This window comes from Lepeophtheirus salmonis, chromosome 13 (genome assembly GCF_016086655.4).
Source record: "Lepeophtheirus salmonis chromosome 13, UVic_Lsal_1.4, whole genome shotgun sequence".
Classification (NCBI taxonomy): domain Eukaryota; kingdom Metazoa; phylum Arthropoda; class Copepoda; order Siphonostomatoida; family Caligidae; genus Lepeophtheirus; species Lepeophtheirus salmonis.
This window is the reverse complement of record NC_052143.2, coordinates 38088421-38113384: the sequence shown is the minus strand read 5'-3', so window position 1 is coordinate 38113384 and position 24964 is coordinate 38088421. Positions and strand designations below refer to the sequence as shown.

Sequence of the window (24964 nt, the reverse complement as noted above, 5' to 3'; positions counted from 1 at the left end):
TTGAAAAACAGAGCGTAAGCTTTACGGGTTGTTGTGGAGTTATAATTGTAAATCCTTGTTGGACTCAGAGTAGAATTGGGAATCGACATTGGAATAATTCTAACAAATGTTCTTCTTTATATCTTTTTCTCCTTCCTCTCTTATCACAGCTGATTGTAGCTGATCTAATGAAAAGTCATGAGCATTATTCTTTCTCTCCTCCAAAAACTTATTTAAATTATTAGGGGTACCAAGTTGATTTCTGGTTTCTTTTTTTTTTACCATGTCCATTAAACACTGGTTTTCATCACAGTTGATAAGAAAAAAAATAAAGGAAAAACAATTGATGTGTGTGCTCTTTCTTCCTCATCTTTTTTTCATTATTTAATAATCGTCTGTGTGTTAACATCTCCCTCTCAAAGAAGAATTCTTTCCTATCTTTGGTGTAAATTGCTTTTAAAAATATGTATAATAAAATAAGTATCGATGAATTTAAAGATAATTATAATATTTCCCTGCAGTAATGATATTTTAAAACTAGAAGGTCTTTATAGTAGTAGTTCATTTTCTTACTACAAAATGATTGAGTATCCTGTACAAGTTTGCTCTTACGTCATACCTTCTCCTTCCATCTCGGAATTGAAGAAAGCCATAGAGGATAATTCAAATTCAATTATTGGGACCTTTTAATAATAATTAGGAAATACCTTTGGTACGTCAAGCGTAGGGCATACTTAAATAAAGAAAAAATAAATTGAAAACATTCAATTAAAGCAGTATAAATTTCCAATTCGTTTAATCCTTCCAAAAGAAAATATTTTGATCCAAAGTTATTGAACAAATCCAACTTGGGAATAATGCTTCAGATATACTTCTTCTTCTTAGGTGATAGGAATTTATACCAGTGTGAAGAACATGTATGCAAACAAATCCACAAAGTCAGGAAACTTAAAAAGATAAATGAAAAAGAATGAAGGAACCTCATATCGGATATTGACTCATAATGTTGTCAAGAATTCTAAAACAAGGACTTAATATCCTTAAGACAACTTCCCCCATATATACTTGATGCTATAAGTCTGAAAAAACTCTCTAGAGGTGTTAATTACTCCATATCGTCTGAGGATACTCCTGAAATGACTCCACACAACTGAATCGTCTGAGTATGAGCTCCAGTTAATGGATCACAAAAAGTTATACTTATGCACAAAAGTAGAGTGTGCCATATCTCACTCATTCACAAGGTTGCAATGGGCTGCCCAATCGTCAGAAATGACAGTTGTTCCGGGTAAAACGTAAGAACTATTTCGAGCAATTGTGATCGATAAAATTATAAAACAATTCAGTGATACTTAATTATACTATATATTTGGACTTAATATTGGTAAAAAATAAATAATTAAATTTGAAACAGGGACATAGTTATACACTCTAAACTAAGTGTCAATTTCTTCAAATTTCATATCTTTTCAATAAGAAACTTAATTTAAATTACATTATTAATAATAGACGTTTTTAGTTTTTATTCATCACTTATTTATCATTATTGTATAGTTGTTAGGTATAGAAATATACAAACAAACTACTCCTATGATTGAATAATCCTACCTGTAAACTTATCCTAACAATTAAGATTGATAAAATCAATACCAAATCAAATGATAATTAATATAATATAATATTAAGAATTATTTGTTAGGTAACAAATAATTAAGTTTTTAATGAGGACCATTATTATAGACTCTAAACTAAGGGTAGAAATATTTCAATTAGGGATTGAATTCACTCTTATCCAAGTTCATCGATATCCAAGAAGAAAAACGCCAAATACAAATTTGTACACTACGGCTCCCATGTAAAGTACTCCTGAAAGTAAATCTACTCTCATGACTCATGGAAGATATAAGAAGAAGCCTTACATTAATTATTAGATATGATCTCCTCTGGCCTCATCCCTCATTCAACGGATGGACTCCGAAAGAACTCCCCCCCCCCTTCCCTCCTTCGAATACTCCATAAGAGTCAAATCCAGAACTTCTTCCACACAATGAGACCTTCCATCTACTTTCGTGACCCTTCAAAGTGCTAATTAACCGAATAAATCGAGATTCATCTCCTCTTCATCTGTAAATATATTATTCGCTTCGCTTCCCTACGTCAAGCGTAGGGAAGCGAAGCTATTTCCTTTTATGAAAAGGTTGCGAGGATTGAATTTAATTATCCTCTGTCCCTGTCTTCAATTTTGAGATAGAGAGAGAAAGTTTGACGTGCGAGCAATCTTGTACAGGATACCCAAATGATATACCAAGCAGCTTATTTGAACAAGTGTCTTAAATCATATGTAACACATGTCTCACTTCTCCTCGCTGTTATTAAAAAAAAACCTAATAAAACCTCTCTAATCATACGATACGAATAAGCTATGAAACATATCTTGTGGAAAATTAAATACATCTTTTCTTAAAGAGCTTGAATGAATGATTGTATTCTAAGATATATGTTGTTTTGCAAGTATCCAATTTTTTCAATTAATTTCAAAGGAAGAAAACACTTTAAAATTAATTGAAAAAAACATTTTTTTATGTTTTCAATTAATTTTAAAATATTTCAAGTATATAACCCAGTTGTTTATTTTTAGCTATCAATAAATTTTATCAATTTATTAGACGTAAGAGTCATTGTGTATAATTTACTTACAAATAGATATCCGGAAGACTGTCTATTATTAAGGCTACATTCATAAAAATTAGGAAGGGCTTTTTTCAACTTCTTTTCTAATTTTGATTAGTGCCATCTCGGAAAAGTTGTGATATGATAAGAAATTAACCAAGGGAACATTTCATTACCCTGTAACGTCATCTTTAGTTTGAACATCTCTTTCAAAGTTGTAAAAGATACAAAAGTTATGTAATTTGTACAATAAGATTAAAATGCATGAATTATTATTTTTCATTTATTAACTACAAAACTCTTTTTATTGGTTACAAAATATACATCAAAATTGTTTTATACAAAATAACACAAAAAATCTTCTTTGTATCCAAATTTACTTAGTAAAGAATTTTTGTCTTTTTTCATAATTACATTGAGATGTGCGACCAAAAGATGATCTTGTAGGGAATTGCAATTTTGCATAGTTCATTTTCATACCATACTACAACTTTTCCCCAGTAGCCGTAATCAAAATTCGAAAAAAGTTGAAAAACAAACCGCTCTATTAAACATATCTTACTGTTATACAAAAATAGCATAATAACTAGTTATACTACAGATGTGGAAAAATGTGTGAAAAAAGATATATTTATTTCTATAGATGTTAATAATATGGCCGTGCAGTATTTTCAAAAATAGAAAAACTATAATTAACGTTGTCACAGCACAATTTGATAAAGGTTTGGTAAGAATACTTCAAATACTTTCAAAGGAAATCCGGTTGCATGTTTTTTTTAACCTGCTTGGTGTCTATACGTAGCCTTTATCAACTCATGGGCTTGGAGTTTATTTAGAAGTATTTGATGGGGCCTAAATACATTGTGAAGTGGCTGTGGGCTTTCCCTTGCATGGTGTCCCTGACGAGGTTTAACACAAACCCTGAGATCGAAGATCACTTTAAAGTATTTTGAGGGAGCTTAAATGCTTTGGAATGTGATGGCGAGGGTTTTTAAGCGGCATGTCTACTTATTAAAGAGCTCATAGGCTCGGGGTTCATTTTGAAGGCATGAAGGAACCTTAAATACTTTGCAAAGTGGTGGTGGGGGTTTTTTAACCTGCTTGTTGGAACTTCCATTGCACAAAACAAGTTTTGAACCGAAGTATTGTGATTTTGTTAGTGAATAACGGGGAATTTTCCCAATGGCAATTTTTTCAAGTGCAATTTTATGTCTACGTTTTATTTTACATTTTATTTTATAAAAATGTATAATTGATACTACTGCATACAATTTATTAGAATTTAGCAGTATCAACAACCAAATATTTGAATTATTATGTAAAATAAAATGTTAAAACTTTCGACAGATGATATATTTTGAAGAAACTTATATCATTTAGTATACATGAAGTTATCACAGCAGGACTGCCAGTCAAATTTCCAACAAAACCCCTTACGTAGATATATATGATAGTGATGGGACAATTGAATTTTTTTGGACAAAAACGTGAAAAATATAATTTCGTATTTTTTTTTTTTTTTTTTTAATACAATTTTATATTTAATTTTTTTTCAAAAATCTACAATTATTCAGAAATAGTTAAATTTTGGGGGAAAAACATTCAAATACAATGTAAAGATGTCCAAGTGAGATGCTGATGATCATAATAAGGACATGTTCTGTTACTGCGATGAAGATCTTTGCAATGATTCGACTTCTCTGCGAGGAGCTGCATTTCTTAGTAGACTCTCATTTACCTTGGTCCTAATTTTTAAACGCTTTTGCTAATTAAATTTTGTGTTAATTAAGTACATACAAGATACAAAGCGTAGTTATCCAAATACTTTTTTTGAATAATTTATTAATCAAATGTGTAATAATAGTTGAAACCGAAATTTTTGATAAAAATAATTAAGTGAGGTAATATTGTAAAGCCCTTTACGATATTTTTATATATTTTGTATAAGAAGTATTCTAAAATTTAGTTTTTTCAAATTTGTATACATTTAATGATTATAAGCCTAGATTTATAACAGTGAAATAAACTTCATTATAACTTGCTTAATTCAACTGTTTCTATTGTATAAGAGAGTAATCCTTTTTTTTGTTCTGTTTTCCAATTTATTTTGTTATCCATGTAGCCATTTCCATAACGTGAAAGCAATAAATGTTAAGATGTGTAATGTTGATGGAATTTTATAAAATATTTGTTAAAGAAAGCAAAAGTTTATAGAGTATGATGAATCTAAGTTGTGAATAGGCTTTAAAAAAATCCTCTTAAAAGACAAAAAAATCCTTTATTAGGGAGGGGGCTGTGTTTTTTCTCTGTTTCATAACTAAGAAAAGTCATTAATAGTCAAATACCAGTAATAAATACGAATCGTAATCGAAAATTAAATAATATTTTCCTGATACCGATTCCAGTAAAAACACCCGATTCTCCAATTCCCAATTAATTGTCCCATCACTAACATAAAGCCCTAAGATCCCCCACCCCTCCAAAAAAATCCCAAGGCTACAAGAATATGAGTATAATGATTTATTTTACTATTCGAAAAGGAATATATCTATATCGTTATATTAATTATTTAGCCGATAGGACAGAATTACGTTACATTGAGATCATATTATCCTATTTCATTATAGATGCCTTTATATTTTATCCTATACTCAGTATAATATTACTATCTAATGCAAACAGACTACTTAGAATAAATACTGATACTTTAGTCATAACTTGGAATTATAATTCCATAAACTAAAACCCAAACTATTTGCCCGAAAAAAGACGTCCCTTAATTTTAAAACTGTATTAGGATATTATTTGAATTAAATAATTTATTTCTTGAACTATTTAAATCCAAAAGTCGTTGATAATCATGAAACCTATTTGTCAGCTGCTTCAAGAAATGTTCAAGACAAGAAAAACTATTAGAAATATGATTGTAATTAGTTCACAACAATCCACTGAGAGTTTGTGTGCTTCTTACAACATATCTTTACTGATTGCTAGATCCTGAAATGCTTATAGAATTGAGCAGTAAGGAAGATTGCTTATAGGATGTTTCGCCGTGTGGAAGCTTTGCCCTCATACATATATTATAGCATAAATGTATCCTCCACATACAATTTAAGATTTAAAATTAGTATCTCCACAATTGAAGTATTTTTTTAATGCATTTTTGCATTCAGTATTGTAAAATTTAATTCAATTTTGATATATTTTAAAGTAGATCATATCAAACGGTTCGAATTCATTATAATAAGAAATAACAATTATTTCATATTAACTACTCAATTGCCATAATTTCATAATTAATTAGAAAGGGCTTCAAGTTGAACTAAAGGAAGACCTTAAATTATATGTGAAAGATACATTTATGTTATAACATATCTGTGAAGGCGAAACTGCACAGGGCGTAACTTCCAGTCACGAGGAAGATTTTGCATACAAAAGTACATAGGTACCCCTACCAAATTATCAAGGTTATAGCTCTCACTAATAACTCAGTTCAAAGAAGAATAGATTAAATGGCTGAATACATGGGAAAATAAATTGTGCAGTTTTCTTACTACAACATAATTTAGCTTGCAGTTAGAGGATTCTTTATTATTAGGAATTGAATAGTACTTGTCGCTTATGTTCTTTTTTTGTCAAAAATAAAAAGTTGGTTCAAGAAATGTAAGAAATATTATAATAAATACTAAAGGAGAGTCGGTAATTGATATCGTTGATAATTTTTTATGAAAGAAAAACAACGCACTTGCAAGCATTCTTGCAGCCCAATAGATAGTCCACCATCCATGATAGGTCGTCATCGTTCCTTCATCAGTTTCTTGAAAAGCCGTACCTGGTATACATGCAATGCTTTGTGCAATCCACAAGCAGGCTAAAAAAATGCCTAAAAATGTTAGTGGTCGTTCTTGACAAATCAATTAATAACGATATCACAGTCGTAAATAAGATCGAGGAACATTCCCTCAATTGTAGACTGTTTCTACAGCTGGGCATTGATAATGATGAACAGTTTTAACGTTTATTCATACACACAGAAGTTACATGGTTATTGTGAGGGTTTAGGCCTCTCTCAATAAAGGGAAACTTCCAGAACCTTTTTTATACTTTTTTTTTAAACTCTAAAACTGGTCTAAGTGATGATGATCTAAAAAACCTCAAGGATGACATTGATTTTTTGTAAAATATATTTTAGACCAATTATTCAAAGTAAGATCTGTCATAAAACGGTCAAATACACACGCATATACCTTTATTTTTCTTTTGGAAAAAAATTAAATGGGTTTACAGGAAGGGATGGCACTTGAAGTTTATATTGAAGGCAAGGGGGTGCCAGTCTGAAAAAGTTTGGGAAACACTGGTTTAAATAGAAGGTACAACTTGAAAGGAATTTACTGGTTAAAATTTAAATATGTATTCGTATTCGATAACCCTATTTATTTTTATAATCAATTTTCCCTCTATATGGATGAATATATAAAAATAAATATTATTTTGTTATATATGCATTCATATTTGATAACCAGACAATAATAAAATGTAGATATGTCGACTATATAAACTGTTAATTCAAATAAATGAAACTAATTTTTAAATTAATCTCGGAAAATAAATTAGGAAACAACTTTTAAATTACGAGTTTCAATGATTCTATAAAAATATGATTTTTCGTCTCACGAGTTTTTTACAGGGCAAAAGTATTGGGTGAGTAAAGAGTAGTCAGGACTACATCGAGTATTCAAGAGAGTAACGAGTCGGAAGGTGATATATATTATCAATTGTAATTCTTAAAAAGTTTCAAATATTAAATCTTTTTTTCAAAAACCCATAGCTATTTACAAAAACTTAAATTTTTGGAACAAATGTTTCAAAAGTGTAAATCTATTCTCAAAAAATTTTAAAAATTCAGAGCTCTTCATAAAAAAAATATTTAGATATAAATATTTTAATCCCTAGCTGTTCTAAAAAAATACATTTTTTGGAAAAAAAAATTTAAATATTAAAGTTTCCAAAATTCACAGCTATTTATTCAAAAATAAATCTTAAATTTTAGAAATCCATAGCTGCTCCCAAGAAACTAAATTTTTTGGAAAAAAAATTTGAAAACTTAGTTTAAATTACAAATATTAAAAATTTCTTAATAAATGCAAAAAATCCTTAAATGGGGGGGGGGCTGTAGCCCCTCCATCCCACCACTGGAACCCCTGCCTTTCTATACTTAATTCTACTATGAGTCCAACAACAAGAACTTCCCTTTTTAACTCTGCAACAATTTTGCGAGGTGACAACTCTCTGTGTTTTATGAGGACTCACGAATGTTCAATCTGGGTTTGAACATAATAGAAAAATAGTTGTCTACTTAGGAAAAAAAATCCCTTCTTCAGATTAATAATTCCAAGAAACGAGCTATCTAAAAACATAACTACTCATGTACAGTCATACATAAGTGTTCAAGGTTTTGTGGAATCAGTATCTAAGTAGATAAATATATTTGAATAATTTAGCATGACAAACATTCTTTACATAATTAGGACCGTGATGTATTATTAATATTGTGTGTTGAATATTTCTGATGAAATATGATAGCTTCAGGCTATACCTGTTACATAATATATAGTTAGTTTTTAAATAAAGCTGAAAGTATACAATGGTCATATATTTTTTTATGTTTTTATGGAAAAAATTTCAAAAATCCATAGATATTCACAAAATTTTTGTCGAAAAATAATTTAAAAAATAAAATTTAATTATTAAACTTTTATAAAAAAGATTCTAATATTAAATATTTTCGAAAAAATTTCCAAAATCAATAGCTACTGACCAAAAATTATTTTGTTAATAATAATTCAAAAAATACACAGTTGTTCACTAACATTAAATATTTTGTAAAATGGTGGTGATCTACTCCTTGGTATTAATCTTCACCCGGCCGGCACAAACACCAAAGGGGGTACTCCTGTCCCCCTCGCCGCCACCTAAACTATCACAGACTCTGGCTTCTGCACTCTGCTGACTCTATGGTTACCCAGATTACCTTTTTTTGGCCAGAATCCAATCCTTTTGATGATTAAAAGCTTGTTCCACAGTGAAAATCTTATCATCTCTGAACAAAAGGTTGGGAAACAACTATACAAATTACTACATTTTCTAAATTTATTCAAAATGAAAAAAGTTATGGCCTAAAAAAGAAATTGGGGAAAATTACAATTTCGTTTATTTCAGGTGAAAAAAATGAACTTTTAATGGAATAAAGATTGTCCGTAGATTCGTTTCCATATAAGTTTGGAAAATAAAAATTAATGTTTAACTGAAATATATGTGATTTTCTGAATAATTTTTCAATTTTTTTTCTTTTAATTTTTTAATCAAACGTCAATTTTCAGGTTTTTAAGAAAAAATGATACAAGACAATGCATTTTGTGCAAAAAAATGCCGATGCAACTCTCTTAAAGCGGAGTATTTTCAATTTCCGGAACATTTTATTATTTCTCTGGGGAAATTTTTTGAAGTTTAAAAAAAATGTACTTCTCATCCAGACAATTTTTTAGATGCATTTATGTTGATTTGTTATTTTTTATCTATTCATAATAATAACTGCTAAAGTTACAAGAGGCAACAATAAGAGTTTTTTTTTTTTTGGCTTAAACGGTATTGATATAGTGTGAAGAATCCAAGTGAATTAGAATTATCAGGATCTTTTTCGAGAACAACGAAACATTCATATAATCATTATTAGTATATAGAAGTATTTTCTGAATAATTTTTTAAATTTTCTCAATTAATTTGACCAAATTCAATGTGATTTTTCTTTCCTTTCTATACGGGTAATCCTTTGCTATTATTCTAAATATAAAGTTAATTTAACTGGACTTTCCGTAGGCCTTGTATATTACGGCGTTGATAATTTTTGGTACTAAGGCCTTTCAAATGTTGAAGGTTAGCAAAGCCCCACTGAACTGGTTAAATTATACTCTAAAGGAATAAGCTCCTACTATTTAATGTTTTTTATTAGTATGGTCTTATCCAGATAAGACTCCTCTTTTATTGATAAACATATATATGAAAAGCTTAAACATCATGAATACACAAAAAAAAAACCGTATAATACTAGAAAATGAATATTACAATGTTTACAAAAAAAAAAAAAATAAGAGGTGGGGAAAAGTCTGTCAATAACTATAATTGCATGTCCAAAAGTTGAGTCTCAAGTCCTTGCTCCAAGTCCAGTTGGAGTCCTTGAAAATTTTGTCGAGTCCTCAAATTTATTTTGAGTTCTTTTCCAGTTCATATTTGTAAAACGAGTACATTGAGTCTTATATGTTCCTTGAGGTAAGTATAATTACTAGAAATTAAATTAATACTTATAAAAAATAAGAACCATTAAAATTAAATTGATAGTGGAAACACGTGAATAAAAAAAATATCAAAGGGGCGTCCGCATGATTGTATATATACATATATATATATATTTATTTGGAGGGGGCTTGGTTATTAGATTTTGTTTTGAAAAGAAAAAATCCATTGTACAAAAAATTAAATTTTGGGGATCAACTTCAATTATGACATTTTTTGGAAATTTTTCCAAGAATCCACGGCTATTCACAGAAAATTAACTTTTTTAAAAAAATAATTGAAAAATTAAAATTCAAATATTAATTTTTTTCAAAAATCTAGAGTTTTTTACAAAAATAAAACTTTTTGAAAAACAATTTATGAACACTTTTTTTTGGAAATAAATTTCAAATATCCTCAGCAATTGAGAAAAATTAGATTTTATGCAAAAAAATTCAAAAATCTAATTTTTTGGAAAAAATTCAAAAATCCACAATGTACAAAAAATTAAATTTTCGGGATAAACTTCAATTATGGCATTTATTGGAAAAAAATTCAAAGTTCCAGGGTGATTCACAGAAAATTAAGTATTTGGACGAATAATTAAAAAGTTAAATTTCAAATATTATTTTTTTTTTCAAAAATCTACAGCTATTCACAAAAATATAAAAATTTTGGAAATTTTTCTTCGAAAGTCTACAGTTTTTTACGAAAAATAAAACTTTTTGGAAAAAAGTTTATGAAAACTTCTTTTTTTGATATAAATTTGAAATATCCTCAGCAATCGACAAAAAAATAAAAAATTTTGGAAAACAAATTTCAATTATTACATATTTTGGGGAAAAAAAATCAAATAGTTAATTTTCTAGTAAAAAGCCAAAATTCCTAGTTTAGGGGCGGGGGGCAAAGTCTTTTTAGGTTTTTAGATATTTTTTGAAAAAATTTAAAAAATAATTTTTATGTATAAAAGTTAACATAAATTAAATTTTAAATAATACATTTTTGGAAAATCAAATCTAATCAACGGCCAATAACACAAAATTTTCTAAAATTAAAAAATTTCAAATAATACATTTTTTGAAACCAAATTTCAAAATCCTCAGCTATTAAGGAAAAAATTCAAAAAATAAATTCCAATTATTAAATTTAAAAAAAAAAAAAAATTCAAATATTAAATTTTTTGCATAAAAATTAGCATAAATTAAATTTTAAATATTACATTTTTGGTAAATAAAATCTAAAATCCACAATTGTTAAAAAAAAAAAAAGCTTTCTAAAATTGAATACTTTGAAAAAAATATTCAAGTAATAAATTATTTGGAGAAAAATTCAAATAAATAAACAAAAATTAATTGTTTTGAGAAATAATTAAAAAATAAATTTGCAATAGAAATTTTTTTGGGAAAATAATTTCAATCATCTTTAGCTAATCAAAGAAAATCAAATTTTTTTGAGAAATATATTTTTGGAATAAGAAATTAAAAGCAAAAAGCAAAATTCCTTTTTTTTTTAATGTTTTTTAGGGGGAAAGGGGTCCTTGTAGCCCACACTATGGGGAGTGGTAAGAATACATTTAAACAGTTTTTTTGGTTTGGTATGATTTGGAGTAGCTATACTTTCAATGTCTAAGTTATACATATTTATATATATTTCATTTGGTTATCAGTGGTTTTGAAGTTATCAGATGCCTCTCCCTGATGGATTAGTCCTAAATTAGTTTATAGTGCCAAGTAAAGATACCACTTTTGGTCAAATACGCTTATTAGAGAGATATGTGGCTTTAATTCTTCCTATTAAAAGAATACTACAGCTGATGATCATGACCCCTTAAACTTCAAACACTCATGTGAAAAAAACATGGTTTAATATAAATATTATATAATTTATCAAGAAATATAACAAGCAATGCACATCAAAGAAAGGTCTTCATAGGAAGTCTTTAACTTACTACAGAACAGATATTTACAATTATGAAGTTATAATATTAAACTTTAAAATTAAGTTACAAATGGAAATACGATAATAGCTTAATACATTACACTTTACAAAATGTACAATATTTCTCCCAGGGATTGTTCCAGGTCTTATTATTTATAAATAAGGATTTAACAACTAATTTATTTCTTTTTACATAGGATCCATAGAGTTTTATACTTTCTTTGAGCTCAGCATAGTTACTAGTTATGGGGTCCAAGTCGTGTCGTGAGTCTTAGCTTTCGAGTCCAAGTCGAGTCGTGAGTCTTAGCTTTCGAGTCCACGTTTTGTGACGAGACTTTGATTGTGGTATCAAGTTGCGCCCTCACCTCTGAATTAAAAAAAAAAAAACTAAAAATTTGTTGGAGCAGCCATCATGATGGCAAATTCCTCATAATTGATCGTTCCATCCCCGTCAATATCTGCATCTGCTATCATGGTGTCGATCTCATCTTCAGACAGCTTTTCCCCCAAATTCATCATCACAACTCTTAATTCTGACTTTGTAATAAAGCCATTTCCGTCCTATTGAATAATAAAAGTTTGTAAAAAAAGTGTTTTTCATCGTAATAAACATATAAAAATTGTCACAGCCCTTCCAAGAGTAAATTTTTATAAAAAAAAGTATATGTTGGTAACCTGCGAAATGCAGACCACGTGGGTAATATTTTTCCAAATATAATTGACAGCACGATAATTTTTTATTCAATAGAAATATATCTGTTGAGTATAATTGTATATAAATTTGCAACCTCCTTAAATTCACCCTTATATTATCTAGTTGAATTGTTCAAAAAGTTGCTTACATCAGATGGGAAAATGATAATGGACGTCAGGAACGTCTGCAAGGGTAGGGCTGGAGGGGCTGTTTTGTAAAAAAAAATTTAATATTTGATTTTTTTTTTTCAAAGAATTTAATATTTGAAATTTAATTTGATTTTTCTAATTTTTTTCCAAGAATTTAATTTAATTTTTTTAACTTTTTTCCAAAAAATGTAATTTTCTGATAATAGCTAGAATTTTTTAAAATTTTGCTCCAAAAACTATCATATTTGAACAAAAATTTCACAAGATTTTATCTGTTAAACTTTTTAAAAAAATATATAATTTTTTTGCGAATAACTTTAGGTTTTTGATTTTTTTTTTCAAAAAATGTAATATTTGAAATTTAATTTAGGTTTTCTATTTTTTTTCCAAAAAGTTTAATTTCTGGCTCATATCTTAATTTTTTATAATTTTGTTCCTAAAAATTTAATTAATGACTAATATCTTAATTTTTTTAAATTTTGTTCCTAAAAATTTAATATCTGAATTTTTTTTCCTCAAAATTATAAAATTTAATTTTTAGGAACAAAATTTAAAAAAAATTTAATTTTCTGCGAATTGCTATAGTGTTTTTCCTTTTTTTAAACTTAAAATTTGAAATTTATTATTTCATTTTTTTGTGAACAGCTGTGAATTTGTGAAATTGCTTGTGGATACCTTCAATGCTTTATTTTTTTTAGGGGAAAAAAAATTCAATAATTAAATTTTTTGGAATAAATTTCAAAAATCTATAGTTATTATCAAAAAATTACAAAAATCAACCGATATTTATAAAAATTTTCCATATTTCATTTTTGGTAGAAATTTTCAAAAAATCCACACCTAATCACAAAAAGTTACATTTGTCGGTAAAAAAAAATCTACTATTGAATTATTTGGAAAAAATATTTCAAAAATCCATTTCCCCTATTCTCTAAAAATTAAGTTTATTGGGAAAAAAATTTAATACTCGAGAGCTGTTTACCAGAAATTAAATTTTTTTGAAAATTTATATTCAACTATTACATTTTCTAGTAAAAAGAGAAAATTTCTTTTTTTTTTTTTTGGGGGGCTTAGCCTCTTTAGACCCCCTGGTAGACACCCCTGTACATATATGGACATATTAATGAGCGAGCGGGTCACAATATGCGAACTCACACACATTGAGTAGAGACACTAATTTTTTTTTCCAGAGTGCGTTGTCCATATAGCTACGTCTCTCCATCGTTGTCTTTTAAAGTTGCCAACATATATGAATATATTTTTGAATTCACTCTCGAGAGGGTTTCATCAATTTCCACATCTTTATTAATCTATGTTGTACATACCCGATCAAAGACCTTAAAGGCCTCTCGGATTTGCTCCTCTGCTTTTTCCTCGTAGCTCTTTTTACCCATGATTTTAAGAAATTCAGGAAAGTCTAGGGATCCTGTTCCGTCCTTGTCTACCTCATTTATCATGTCCTTGAAGAAACAAAGTATCAAATTGAGACAAGGGCTTATGCGTCGGGGATTATTGAGAGTATCAGTTTGACGGATGGATTAGTATTTATAAATTAATAAAAAATTAATAAAGTTTGATTATTGTTTTGTAAAATTTTATTTACATTTTAACTAAGCATGTACCGATGCCAAATTTTTAGCCGATCCCGGTTCAGATTCCACTACACTCTTAGTGGAAAATTCACATACTGATTCCTTATTATGTATAAAGAAATGTCATTAACAAAGATGTTTAGCTTTTTATTCATCATAAATAAGGAAAAAATACACAAATTTAACAATCCTAATTATTTGTGAATAAATTTTAATTTTAAATTTAATTACTCTTTATACTCGTAGTACAATTAATTTATGGTTGGTTCAAATTCAAATTATGCCTTGAGAGTAAACCGTTCAACTCAACACCTACCATGACATACTTTTTAAATAACTCATGATACAATTCAAATAGTGTGCGGAAAACTGCTCTGGAGAAAATTTCCTATACAAGATTGCCATGGAGCCCGTAGTTTGTTCAAATTACAAAATACTTCCAAGCCCTTGGGTTGCGTGGCGTTACCCCTGGATCCTCAAAAATGACGACCAATTCATCCGAAGACAAATATTTTTTTGCTTGGAACTATATTTGGTATTTTAGGGGGTCCTTGGATGTATTGTATAAATTAGCTGTGATTTCTACCAATCCCATAAATTCCTCGGGCCAATCCGGGGGTGGAGGGTTATTCAACGATATTTCAAGTGGCTCCAAGCTGTTTATTCTTCCCCCTCATTACCAATCCTCTCGATCCATTTCTTAGAAGATTGGATTACATTTAAAAAAATTGCTAGGAAATTGTATTGCAATAATATTACTCACAATTTAAGGAACAAACTAATATGTTTAGATATTTGTCATAAATAATGTTCAGCGAATTTATAATGTATTCTTATTTATAATTGATTTTGAACGAAATACGGGTGCAATTTTCCACAGTGCAGTTTTTTGAGTTTTGAGTCCCCCTGCCTTCTTTTCTTTTTTAAATTTGTATGAACAACGTGTCTATTCTATCTTTAATATTGAATTGTATCGGTAATTTTGTCTCCAAAAATGAGCTCAAATATATCTCGTATTATCCATAAAACGTATTGGTGGACTCGGAATTATTGACCCTATTGCAATACATCAAAAAAGGCAAATTCTTGCCGAGTCTGAAACTGATTCTAATGCATCGATACACCAATAATTTTAACCCTCCATTAGTGAAATGGGATATTATAAACCTCGAAATTTTTAAAAATGATTCTTATTCTTTTCAATCTACATTTTATCGGCAATACTTTAAGTTAAGGTCCTAAAATATTATCTCTGACTGAATGAAATTCTTTATTTCTTTATATATCCTCATAATACTTTGTTTAGGATTTATTTGTATGTTTAGACATTTTATTTGAGGTTTAGTAAATATATTTAACTATATTGCTTAAAAGTCCTTGCTTTGTTTTTCATATAATACATGCAAACTAAAAAAATCTGATGGTTGCCCAAAATTTGCATAATCTAATACCTTTTTCATTAAAATAATGATACTTAAAAAGTAATTTAAGTTTGTAATATAAGAATAAAGCGCCAAAATCATGTTGTTAAGATTATTTTAAAATAAAGATTTATTTTTTCTCGATAACCTATACCAGATGGTCAATTGAAATCTAAACACTTACTAATTCAATTATTAATAAAGGTTGATACATTGAAGTTTATTCTTATCTTAATACATTAAAGCATCGACAATTAGTTAGAAAACAAATCAAACATGAGCTTTCTAGCTTACGTACAAGTCGAGAAAATGACATGTGAACATGATTGACGAATTTCCATTCGTACACTCGAAGCTGTTGGGCGTATTTGAGACTACTGTCCAAACCTTCGGCCAGTTTGTCAATTTGGAAAGGAAGAAGGACTCTGCCAAAAAGATCTAAGTAGACCCGTTGGAGTTAAAGAAAACAACTTAGGCCAATCCCCTCAAGTCCATGAGGGCCCATGCAAGAGATATCGGGGTTTTACAGCAGACTATCCAGAGAGCTATCAAAAAAGGGGTTGGCAAGAGCCTTATAAAGATGGAGAGTCTCCTTTTGACACCATCAATGAAAGAAACTCAAGCCATCACTCCTGCTAAGTGTGGCTACATTAATGATTAAGAGAGCTCAGGCACACGTCTATTTATAGAATTAGTTTTGTTGAAATTCTATTCCTAATTTTCAAATGTATCTTGCTTAAGTTAAAAGTTCAAATTGTTCAGATTTTAATGGACCACTGGGTATTCATACAAGTATCTGAAGCTATTTATTTATATTTACAAGGGTAGAGCAGATGCCATAGTTTAAAAAATGATAAAAAAATTCAAATCATGTGACTATAATAATTGCTCAACTCCTTATCATGAAATTAAATACAGTTTATTGTTAGAGTTTCATTTTTACAAAGTTCATTAAGTGCGTTATAAAAGGCTTTTCACTAACGGATGCTATTGTCGATTTTTTTTAAACAGGTATTGCTCTCAAATAAGTTGATGCATTTCATATTGAAATAATAAGTTCCAGGACTCTTGGAATTTTTTTTTTTAAATGTAACGTACATCCGCTTAACGAGAGGAAGGAGTCTTAATACTTCGAAAGGAAACTTCTATTTTACCTGCAATTCCGCCTCAGTTGGGTTCAATCCAATGATTCTTAGTACAGCTGTTAATTCCTTATGATTGATAAATCCATCCTTGTCATGATCACAGTTCATAAAGGCTCTCATATAGTCTGCGATCAAATCCTCACTCAATCTATACATCTCCATGTTCTTGATCCACTCTCTCGGAAAAAGAACTAACACAATTTGCGTAAGTTTGAAGAAACGGAAAAAAAGTAGAAGAAAAGATTCATTGCGTTCGAGGCCGAAGTTCGAGGACAAGAAAAAACAACTTTCTTTCATGATAAGGTACGTAATTAGGAGAGGAAAAAGTTATAGGGATTATTGACATATGTAGTTGTATAGAAAGGACATAAAAGAGGGAAAATATAAGAAGGATTTATTTGTGATGTGAGAATTGTTCTATAGGGCTCGCACCCTCCTTCGTATTTACAAATAAAACAATCTAAAATCCGTAATTTATAATATTTTTATTTGAAATAAAATAACAAAGTTATTGTAAGACATATGTTTTGAGGCATGCTCGATATAACTACTCTCAATCTCCACCATGGCCTCGATATTTACCACTTTCCTTTCCAATTGAGACAAACAAACTAGTCGGTGACCAGTCAATTATGGTGTCGATGAACTCTGCGTCCTTAACCTTTCTGGAATCGCACTGAAAATTCGAAATAGTCATCTGGGGCGGGGGGCGTCTTCTAACCCTGCAGTTTATTCCTGGTTTTTTAGATGTAACGCATTGTCAGAGAAGCTGATTTGTCCTTGGTTATTAATTGGACACATAACACATAACTAAGGTGCATCTCCGTTCCTCCTCTGTGAACTGAATCTCTGCAGATCTGAGTATAGTTATTCCATTGTGATGAAATGACACTAAATGAATCTGTTTTGTGCCTATATGACGTGGGATTAATAAGAAAAAAATATATAACGACATCAGCTGATTCGAGAGTGGCCCAAAGAGGGTGCGGATTTCCTCTCCGAGCCCTGTGTAACAATAAAAACCTTTTTTTATTTTGTCAATATAGAGCAATTTAGTAAACTATTGGATCATGTCAAAATGGGCCCAATAAATATATTGCAAAGTTTTATTACAAGGAATAACAATTTTATTATTCCTGTCTATCTTCTTCAAATCAACATAAATGGTCATTTTTATGGACTTATAAGCAGGGGGTACGCAAAATTTTAGGTTCGTTTTTGTTTCATATACTATTTATATATTTAGTATTAAAATTTTGGAATTTTTTTTAAGACATCCATAGTTATTCTCCAAAAATGAAACTTTTTGTGAAAAAAGGTTCAAAAATTCATAGCCATTTGGGAAAGAATCTCAAAAATCTAGAAGTGTACAAAAAAAACTGAATTTTTTTGGAAAAAAATTTCTAAAATTAAATTTCAAGTATTTAATTTTTCGCAGAGAAATTTCAAAAATCCATAGGTATTTAGAAAAAATTTCAAAAATCCATCGCTGTACAAAAATAATTAAATATTTTTCTAAAATTATACTTCAAATGTAACTTTTTGGGAAAAAAAATATTAAATATTAAATTTTTCGGAGAATTAATTTCAAAAATATATAGCTATTTACAGTTAATTAAATTTTTTGAAAAAAATTTGAATAATTTATATAACTTTCAAATATTAAATTTTCTAGTAAGAATAAAAAATTCCTTAATTATTTTCTTTTTTTGGGGGGGGATCCCCTCCAGCTTTTCTCCTGCAGACACCCCTGTTATGATTCATTTTATTACGTTAGTCCTAATACTCTATAAGGAGATTAAACTCCATGGTGAACAATCCCTTTCTCTCCCTGCCTTTTATCGATAAATATTTTTGATTAATGAATAAACGACTTTAAAAGGTACGTTCCACTTAAGTTCACATAACTAATAGTACGTTAATCACTCTACAATTTGTTTTACCTTAATTGAATACTTGACATTTTTTGTCAGTAGTGAATTGATTCAGACATCATGTTTGTTAGGGATGAAAATGTAATTATCTAAATGTATATTTAACTCACATGTCAGTAGGAACAAATTGATTTGTAATAGGTACTTTTTATGACCCTGGGAATTAATGATTAATATGTATGATGGATAGAGTTGTAGAAAATGTTACTTTAAACGAGCGCATCACTTTTAATAGTTCCATAAAATAATAGAGTGTACCGGCCTTTTTAGAAATATCATCGGAATAGGCTCTATAATGCCTATTCCACCAAAACCTGTACTTTCATATTTATATACATTAATAAGCAAAAAAAAAAAAATCGAATTTTATTATTTCAAATGGTCAATCAATGAAAGGAAGTGATGATCATAGTACAAACTACCCCTAGGTTTAAGACTAGAAGCCCCGAATAAATTCTTTTTTCATATATATAATTTAAACATAATGGGACAATTGTTATTATTTATTCAATTAATTGAAACCCAAAGGTCTTGTATTAGTCAATGTATATGCACTCAGAATTGATGGTGAGCTCCAGGTGGTAGCAGAAGCTGCTGCAGACTCTCTGGATATACTTGGCACTCACGGAGGTCCAGGCCTTGTTGAAGGGGGTCTTCTAGTTGTGGGTGATGTTGTGGCGGTGTACAGGTCGTTGACTCCATGTACACCTAGATTGAGGTCTGGGCTCTGTGACGGTCAGAAGTCCTTTGTCCAGAAGTGCATGTTAGCATGGAGCCTCTTTTGGGTTTATTGGGTAGTTTGGGTAGGTTCTCCATCTTGACAGAATACCCAATTGCCAATTGGGGATCTATGTGAGAATTTTGGTGTCAAGAATTTTGAAGTACTCATCAGCCTTCAGCCTGTATCCCATAGGGTACCACTAGGGGTTCATAGCCTTCCCTTTGGATACAACAATGCCTAACATCATCACAGAGAGGGTCAACAGTAAAATTCTTCTCATCATAAAATACTTTTTTCTGCTGTTCTGTCAACAGAGGGCTGGAATACGCCAGCCGCGAATTTTTTAAAGTCCTGGATATTACTGATGGGGGATTTTTCATCTTCCTGGCCGAATTCAGGTGGTTGACTGCAATGTTGAATACAACCAGGCATAACATCATCACTGAAGCAGGGTATTTGGTGATGAAGACATATCGGTACTCCTCTCCCACATCCCCAAATGGCACTTCTCAATCATTCTGCCTGTTAAGTCTTCTCATCATAAAAGATAACAGTGTATTCACAGGTTCCCTTGATATGATTCAGGGTCATTTTTGCACACTCAACACGGATTTTAACTTTCCTACTGCCTAATTACTGCCCTGGACACCGCTGATGGGGACTTCTTCATCTTTCAAGCCATTCAGGAAATGAAGAATTCCACTTTTTTTTTAAAGGCCGACTTGAGGCGTTTGACTATCTGCTACTGGAGAGTGTCTGAGGTTCTCCCCGACCTAAAACCATATGGAGACATTGTAAATCGTCTTTCTCGAGGCGTAAGTCTGGTCGCAGATGCCCTTCTGGGACAATTTTGCACCAAGAGGCACTATAACTCAATCCAGTCTTATACTTTGTGCTCAGCTCATAGTGGCGACTAGGACAATGTTTTTTTCTTAGCAATGGATTGTTAATTATGTGTTTTACAACATTGCTTATCGGAGCATTGTAAAAAAATGACTTTTAACCTCTCAAAATTTGTATAAAAGAGATGAGTAGTAAATAACAGTTGGCCCAGAATAATAAGTACAATAATAATCACAGCCTAAATTAATATCCATCAATTTAAAATGAAATTATTTTCAGTAGTGGGGGATATGTATGTTTATGAACCAACTAGGAATAAATTGACTCCCGGAGCACGGAGAGGTACTAACTTTTTAAATAATTTTAATTTTCAGTTAATTATAATCATAATTTTGATGAATTTATTTATCGATTTTCCTGTCAAGCCCTAATTAATAAAAAGTATAACATTAAGAAAATGTCAATCTTTTTTTTTAATTATTCCTTTATATACCAAATTAATCAAGAATTCGAATAATTAATAAAGATGGTATCGGAATCGTCTGAAATTTTGGTATTGTTACATTTCTAATAAAACATGTTCTGATGAATTTGTTCTCCCAAATGTTTGAAAAAGGCACAGAATAATTGCTCAAGTTTTGGAACTCAGTGAGACGTCTACAAAACAATTTTGAAGACGTCATCCTGCCCAACTTTTTGCCTCCACAATTACTGGATCTGAATCCCATAGATTTTGTTTCTGTGTGTCTCGTGCGATCGAACGACAAACCAACCGAACCACCTACAACATCAAAGACGAACTCATCATTTTCGTTAAGAAATAATACCTGGATTTGCAAAGGGACCCAGCGATGAAAGCTTGTTTACGCTTGCAACCTTGTGTAGAGACCGTAATTGAGGAAGGAGTTGATATTTTAAAAATAATGTTAATCATAATTTATAAAACTTTTAGTATTTGTTTTTATTTTTTCAATCGGATAACTGATTTGAGAGAAAATTGAGTTTGCCAAAAAAAAAAAAAAAAAAATCATTTTAAAACACAAATAGTTTGTATACTCTGTAGAGTGTTCAAGAAAAATCGTGGGCTTGACTTTAAATCAATCTGGATTACTTTAGGGTGAATATTTTAAGTTACTAGGTTGCGTTGGTTGTTAAAAGTAGGGAATACTCCCTTTTTATAAAAAGTAAAAAAAAAACACCTCAAAACATCAACAATTGTCAGCAAGGATGCAAAAAGGCATTGAATGTCTGATTTGCTTCACGCTCAAGTTAGTGGCGAGGAAATCATGATGAAGTTCGAACCGAAACTTTTTCTAAAAAGGAAGAATTGGGCTAATCTGCAGGAAGAAAGAAATATATAAGAAGGAGACAGCTCTCTGGGAAGAAAGATAAACTAATCCAAGCTGTATTTTTATAGGGTCCCATATCATGCTAATATTACTAAGAGTTCGAACTAGTTGAGGGATTTCTATAATCTCCTGTCTCCATATAGTCTATTTTTGTAACATATGGAGGCAAAAAACCTATAGATAGAAAAATGTCCCCATATAATCCACGTCCCCCATAAAGTCCGGGAATTAGTAAGTCTTTAAATTTCAAAGGACAACCCAGTAAAACATATTTTGTGCCCCTATACGTGTAATTATTTCATTTGTGAATTTATTAACTCGTTTGTTCGTTCGACTCAAGTAGATACATCACTAGTGAGGATACCTTTATGTAACGTTTAAGTATCCTTATAGAAGCATGTAATTATATTCATCGATAAAGAATTAAGCCTCTTATAAAAACAGAGGACTTTTTGATATTAATCACTAAAAAGAAGTTATTGATGTATTTATGTACTTACTCAAGAAGACCCCTTCAAACTCGATTATATTTTCCCCATTCTCAAAGGTATGAACTAACTAAATAAACAAACAACTTTGTTGCCGCAGGAGTCATTTAAGTTACTTGTTGATGTTTTTCGAAAATGCTAATAAATTTGAGATTTGAGATTTACATATCAAAATCAAAACCAAATGGTGACAACCATTATCCTATCTGCTACTTATACAGTAGAGCAGTTTGATTTTCAACTTTGTTTGAATTTCCATTACGGATAGTGAGGAAAGGTTGTCATATAGTATAAAAATGATCTATGCGAAATTGTATTGTCCTATGTAGTCATCTTTAAGTCACACATTTCCATCAAATTATGAAAAAAAGGCAAAACTCTTTACTTAGTCAATCTATACATAGCTACTAAGAGGAAGATTTTAGTTATTTTCCATTTAATAGCTTTGATAGACATTTTTAAAAGCTATAAAAATTGTGAAATAAGTGTTTTTGTCTAAAGTTGTCTTGTTAGACAAAAAAAAAAAAAAAAGAGAGAGAATAAAGTTAGATAAATTAGATGAGCCACATATACGTAGTGTGCTTTCGTGTTGTATCGGTCCTTAATTAGGAAAAGAGGACCGCGGTCCAGTACAGTCTCATCCAGTTCAGTTTAATCCCACTTGTCGTTCCTTAAAGAAGGTAAAATCGATCCTTCGTGACGTTAATGAAGGTGTTTTTCCTCCTTTGAATTATTCCCTTATATAAGAAAGTAAAAATATAATAATATGTTTATATTATATTGAAAAATATAATATTTTTTGCAATATATGTGCAATAATCATAATGCATACTTAATATAACCTTATTTGGGTTAATAAACCGTCGATATTTGTATAGAAAATTCCAAGGACCCACAGTTAAGGACTGGTCTCAAAGAATGATGGTCTTAAGTACTTGTCCCAATGACTGACGTTCCTAAGGATCACTTGGACCGCTCCTAAGACTGGACTGGACTGGACCACCTACTCAACACTAATGTGCATCCTTTTTTTTTTTTTTTTTTGTATTTTCAGAAAGGACAGATCAAAATTTTATAATGTTATCCTCTCTCTTTTTGCTCTGACTTATGTTTTTTATAGGTCAAAATAATAGTTAATTTATAGAAAAAATGATTAATACTATATTTTAATCCTTATTACCAAAATAAGACACTTTTGTCTCCTTTCAAACTTTGAACAAGGTGTGCTACCTAAAGATGACATCGTAGAAAAATGAAATTTTGCATAGGTAGTTTTCATGAAAAAATATGAAAATCAAACCGGTCCATTCTACAGTCTTGTCTACATCGAGGTCCTCATCTGTGCCTACGATTTCCTTCTTGTGTGAAGCTCAATTTTCGACGAGCAAACAATAATTTAATTCCTTAGGTTAATTAATGCCAAAACAAAAATGGTTTTCAAATATTATTTATTTGACAAATGTGAAGAAAAGTGTTTAGATTAATTCATAAGACTTGAGATATCACTTTTCACAGTAAATTATAGCTTTTATTATTTCCAGGAAATCAAATTTCAACAAGCACCAGAACCACTGCAGTTGAACAAACGACGTCAAAATAGTACCACGTGTGTCATGGTCTTTTGTTCATTGCCACATGATACATCATATCACAATTTTCCAAAGGATCCGCCATTGCTACGAAATTGGGCGAAGGCCTAAAAAAGAAAAAACAAGTTTAATCCAAAAACATATCTCATCAGCCAAGACTGTTATGAAAGAAATTTCAGTAATGAGTTAGAAAGACTAACATCAGGAAAGTTGCTCAAGAAAGGATATGTTCCATTAGCAAATTGATGGACCTCCAGCATTTCATGCTTAACTCTACCTTTGAGGGAACGGAAAGGTATTGTAAAGAGGAGATCCACCAAACTATTCAACCTCTATAGGGAGTGGAGCATCTAGATTCGATTGGAATGTTCCCTCAAGTAGTAGAAATCCGTCAAGTTCAAGTCTCTAATGTAGTTGGCCTTGAATATGACCTATTCTCCAAGAAAAGAAGAAACACTATCCCTGAAAGAAACATTTACTAACCGCAAAAAGAGTTAGTATTGTTAAAAGTAGATACTTCAAATCTGAAGAAAGATTTTAAACGTTTGCTGTCTAAAAAATACAAAAAGACTCCCTCCGAAATATTCTTAAACTGAAACAAAAACCGGCTCAAGTCAAAAGAATCATCAGCCCACAAAAGAAACGTTTTCATTATGATAGAGATGATGTAAACGATTTTCTCTTAATTTAACTTTTTATCTAACATTCTGAAGTTAATGAACGTCCTGTTCTGTAAAGGGATTGCATCGATTCCGAACTCTATTCTTTAGTCAATATTATGTTTGATTGTTTCATAATCTGTCGATAGAGATGAAAAACCTTGAAAATGGTAATTCAAGCCTCTTTGACCACATAAATTGTTAGAGTATTTATTCCTCCACAATATTAATCAAAGGCTGCATGCTGAGGAACAACTAAATCAGCCTACACCTCCGAAATCCAGAGGATCTTCAAATAAACGACTAAGCAGCATTATTACAGGCACTAATCAATTGGAGGAGAATTTCGACCAAGATGCTTTGGACCGGATTGACAGTTAGGAAGAATCTGAAGTCTTTGAATTGACAGACAATTCAAATTAATCCCATTCTTCCTCTGACAAATAGGACTGCAAATACCAAAG

At 30.2% G+C, this 24964-nt stretch overlaps 1 protein-coding gene across 1 annotated transcript; it reads right to left on the bottom strand.

The window, feature by feature from the left end:
- Positions 1–11479: 11479 nt before the first annotated feature.
- Positions 11480–17104, bottom strand: LOC121128410 (neo-calmodulin). The gene is made up of 3 exons (XM_040723986.2): positions 16927–17104; positions 14085–14219; positions 11480–12477 (listed from the first exon to the last, which is right to left on the bottom strand). Exons 1-3 carry the CDS (start codon positions 17077–17079, stop codon positions 12304–12306), a joined length of 462 nt encoding a protein of 153 aa, XP_040579920.1. The 5' UTR covers positions 17080–17104; the 3' UTR covers positions 11480–12303.
- Positions 17105–24964: the final 7860 nt, after the last annotated feature.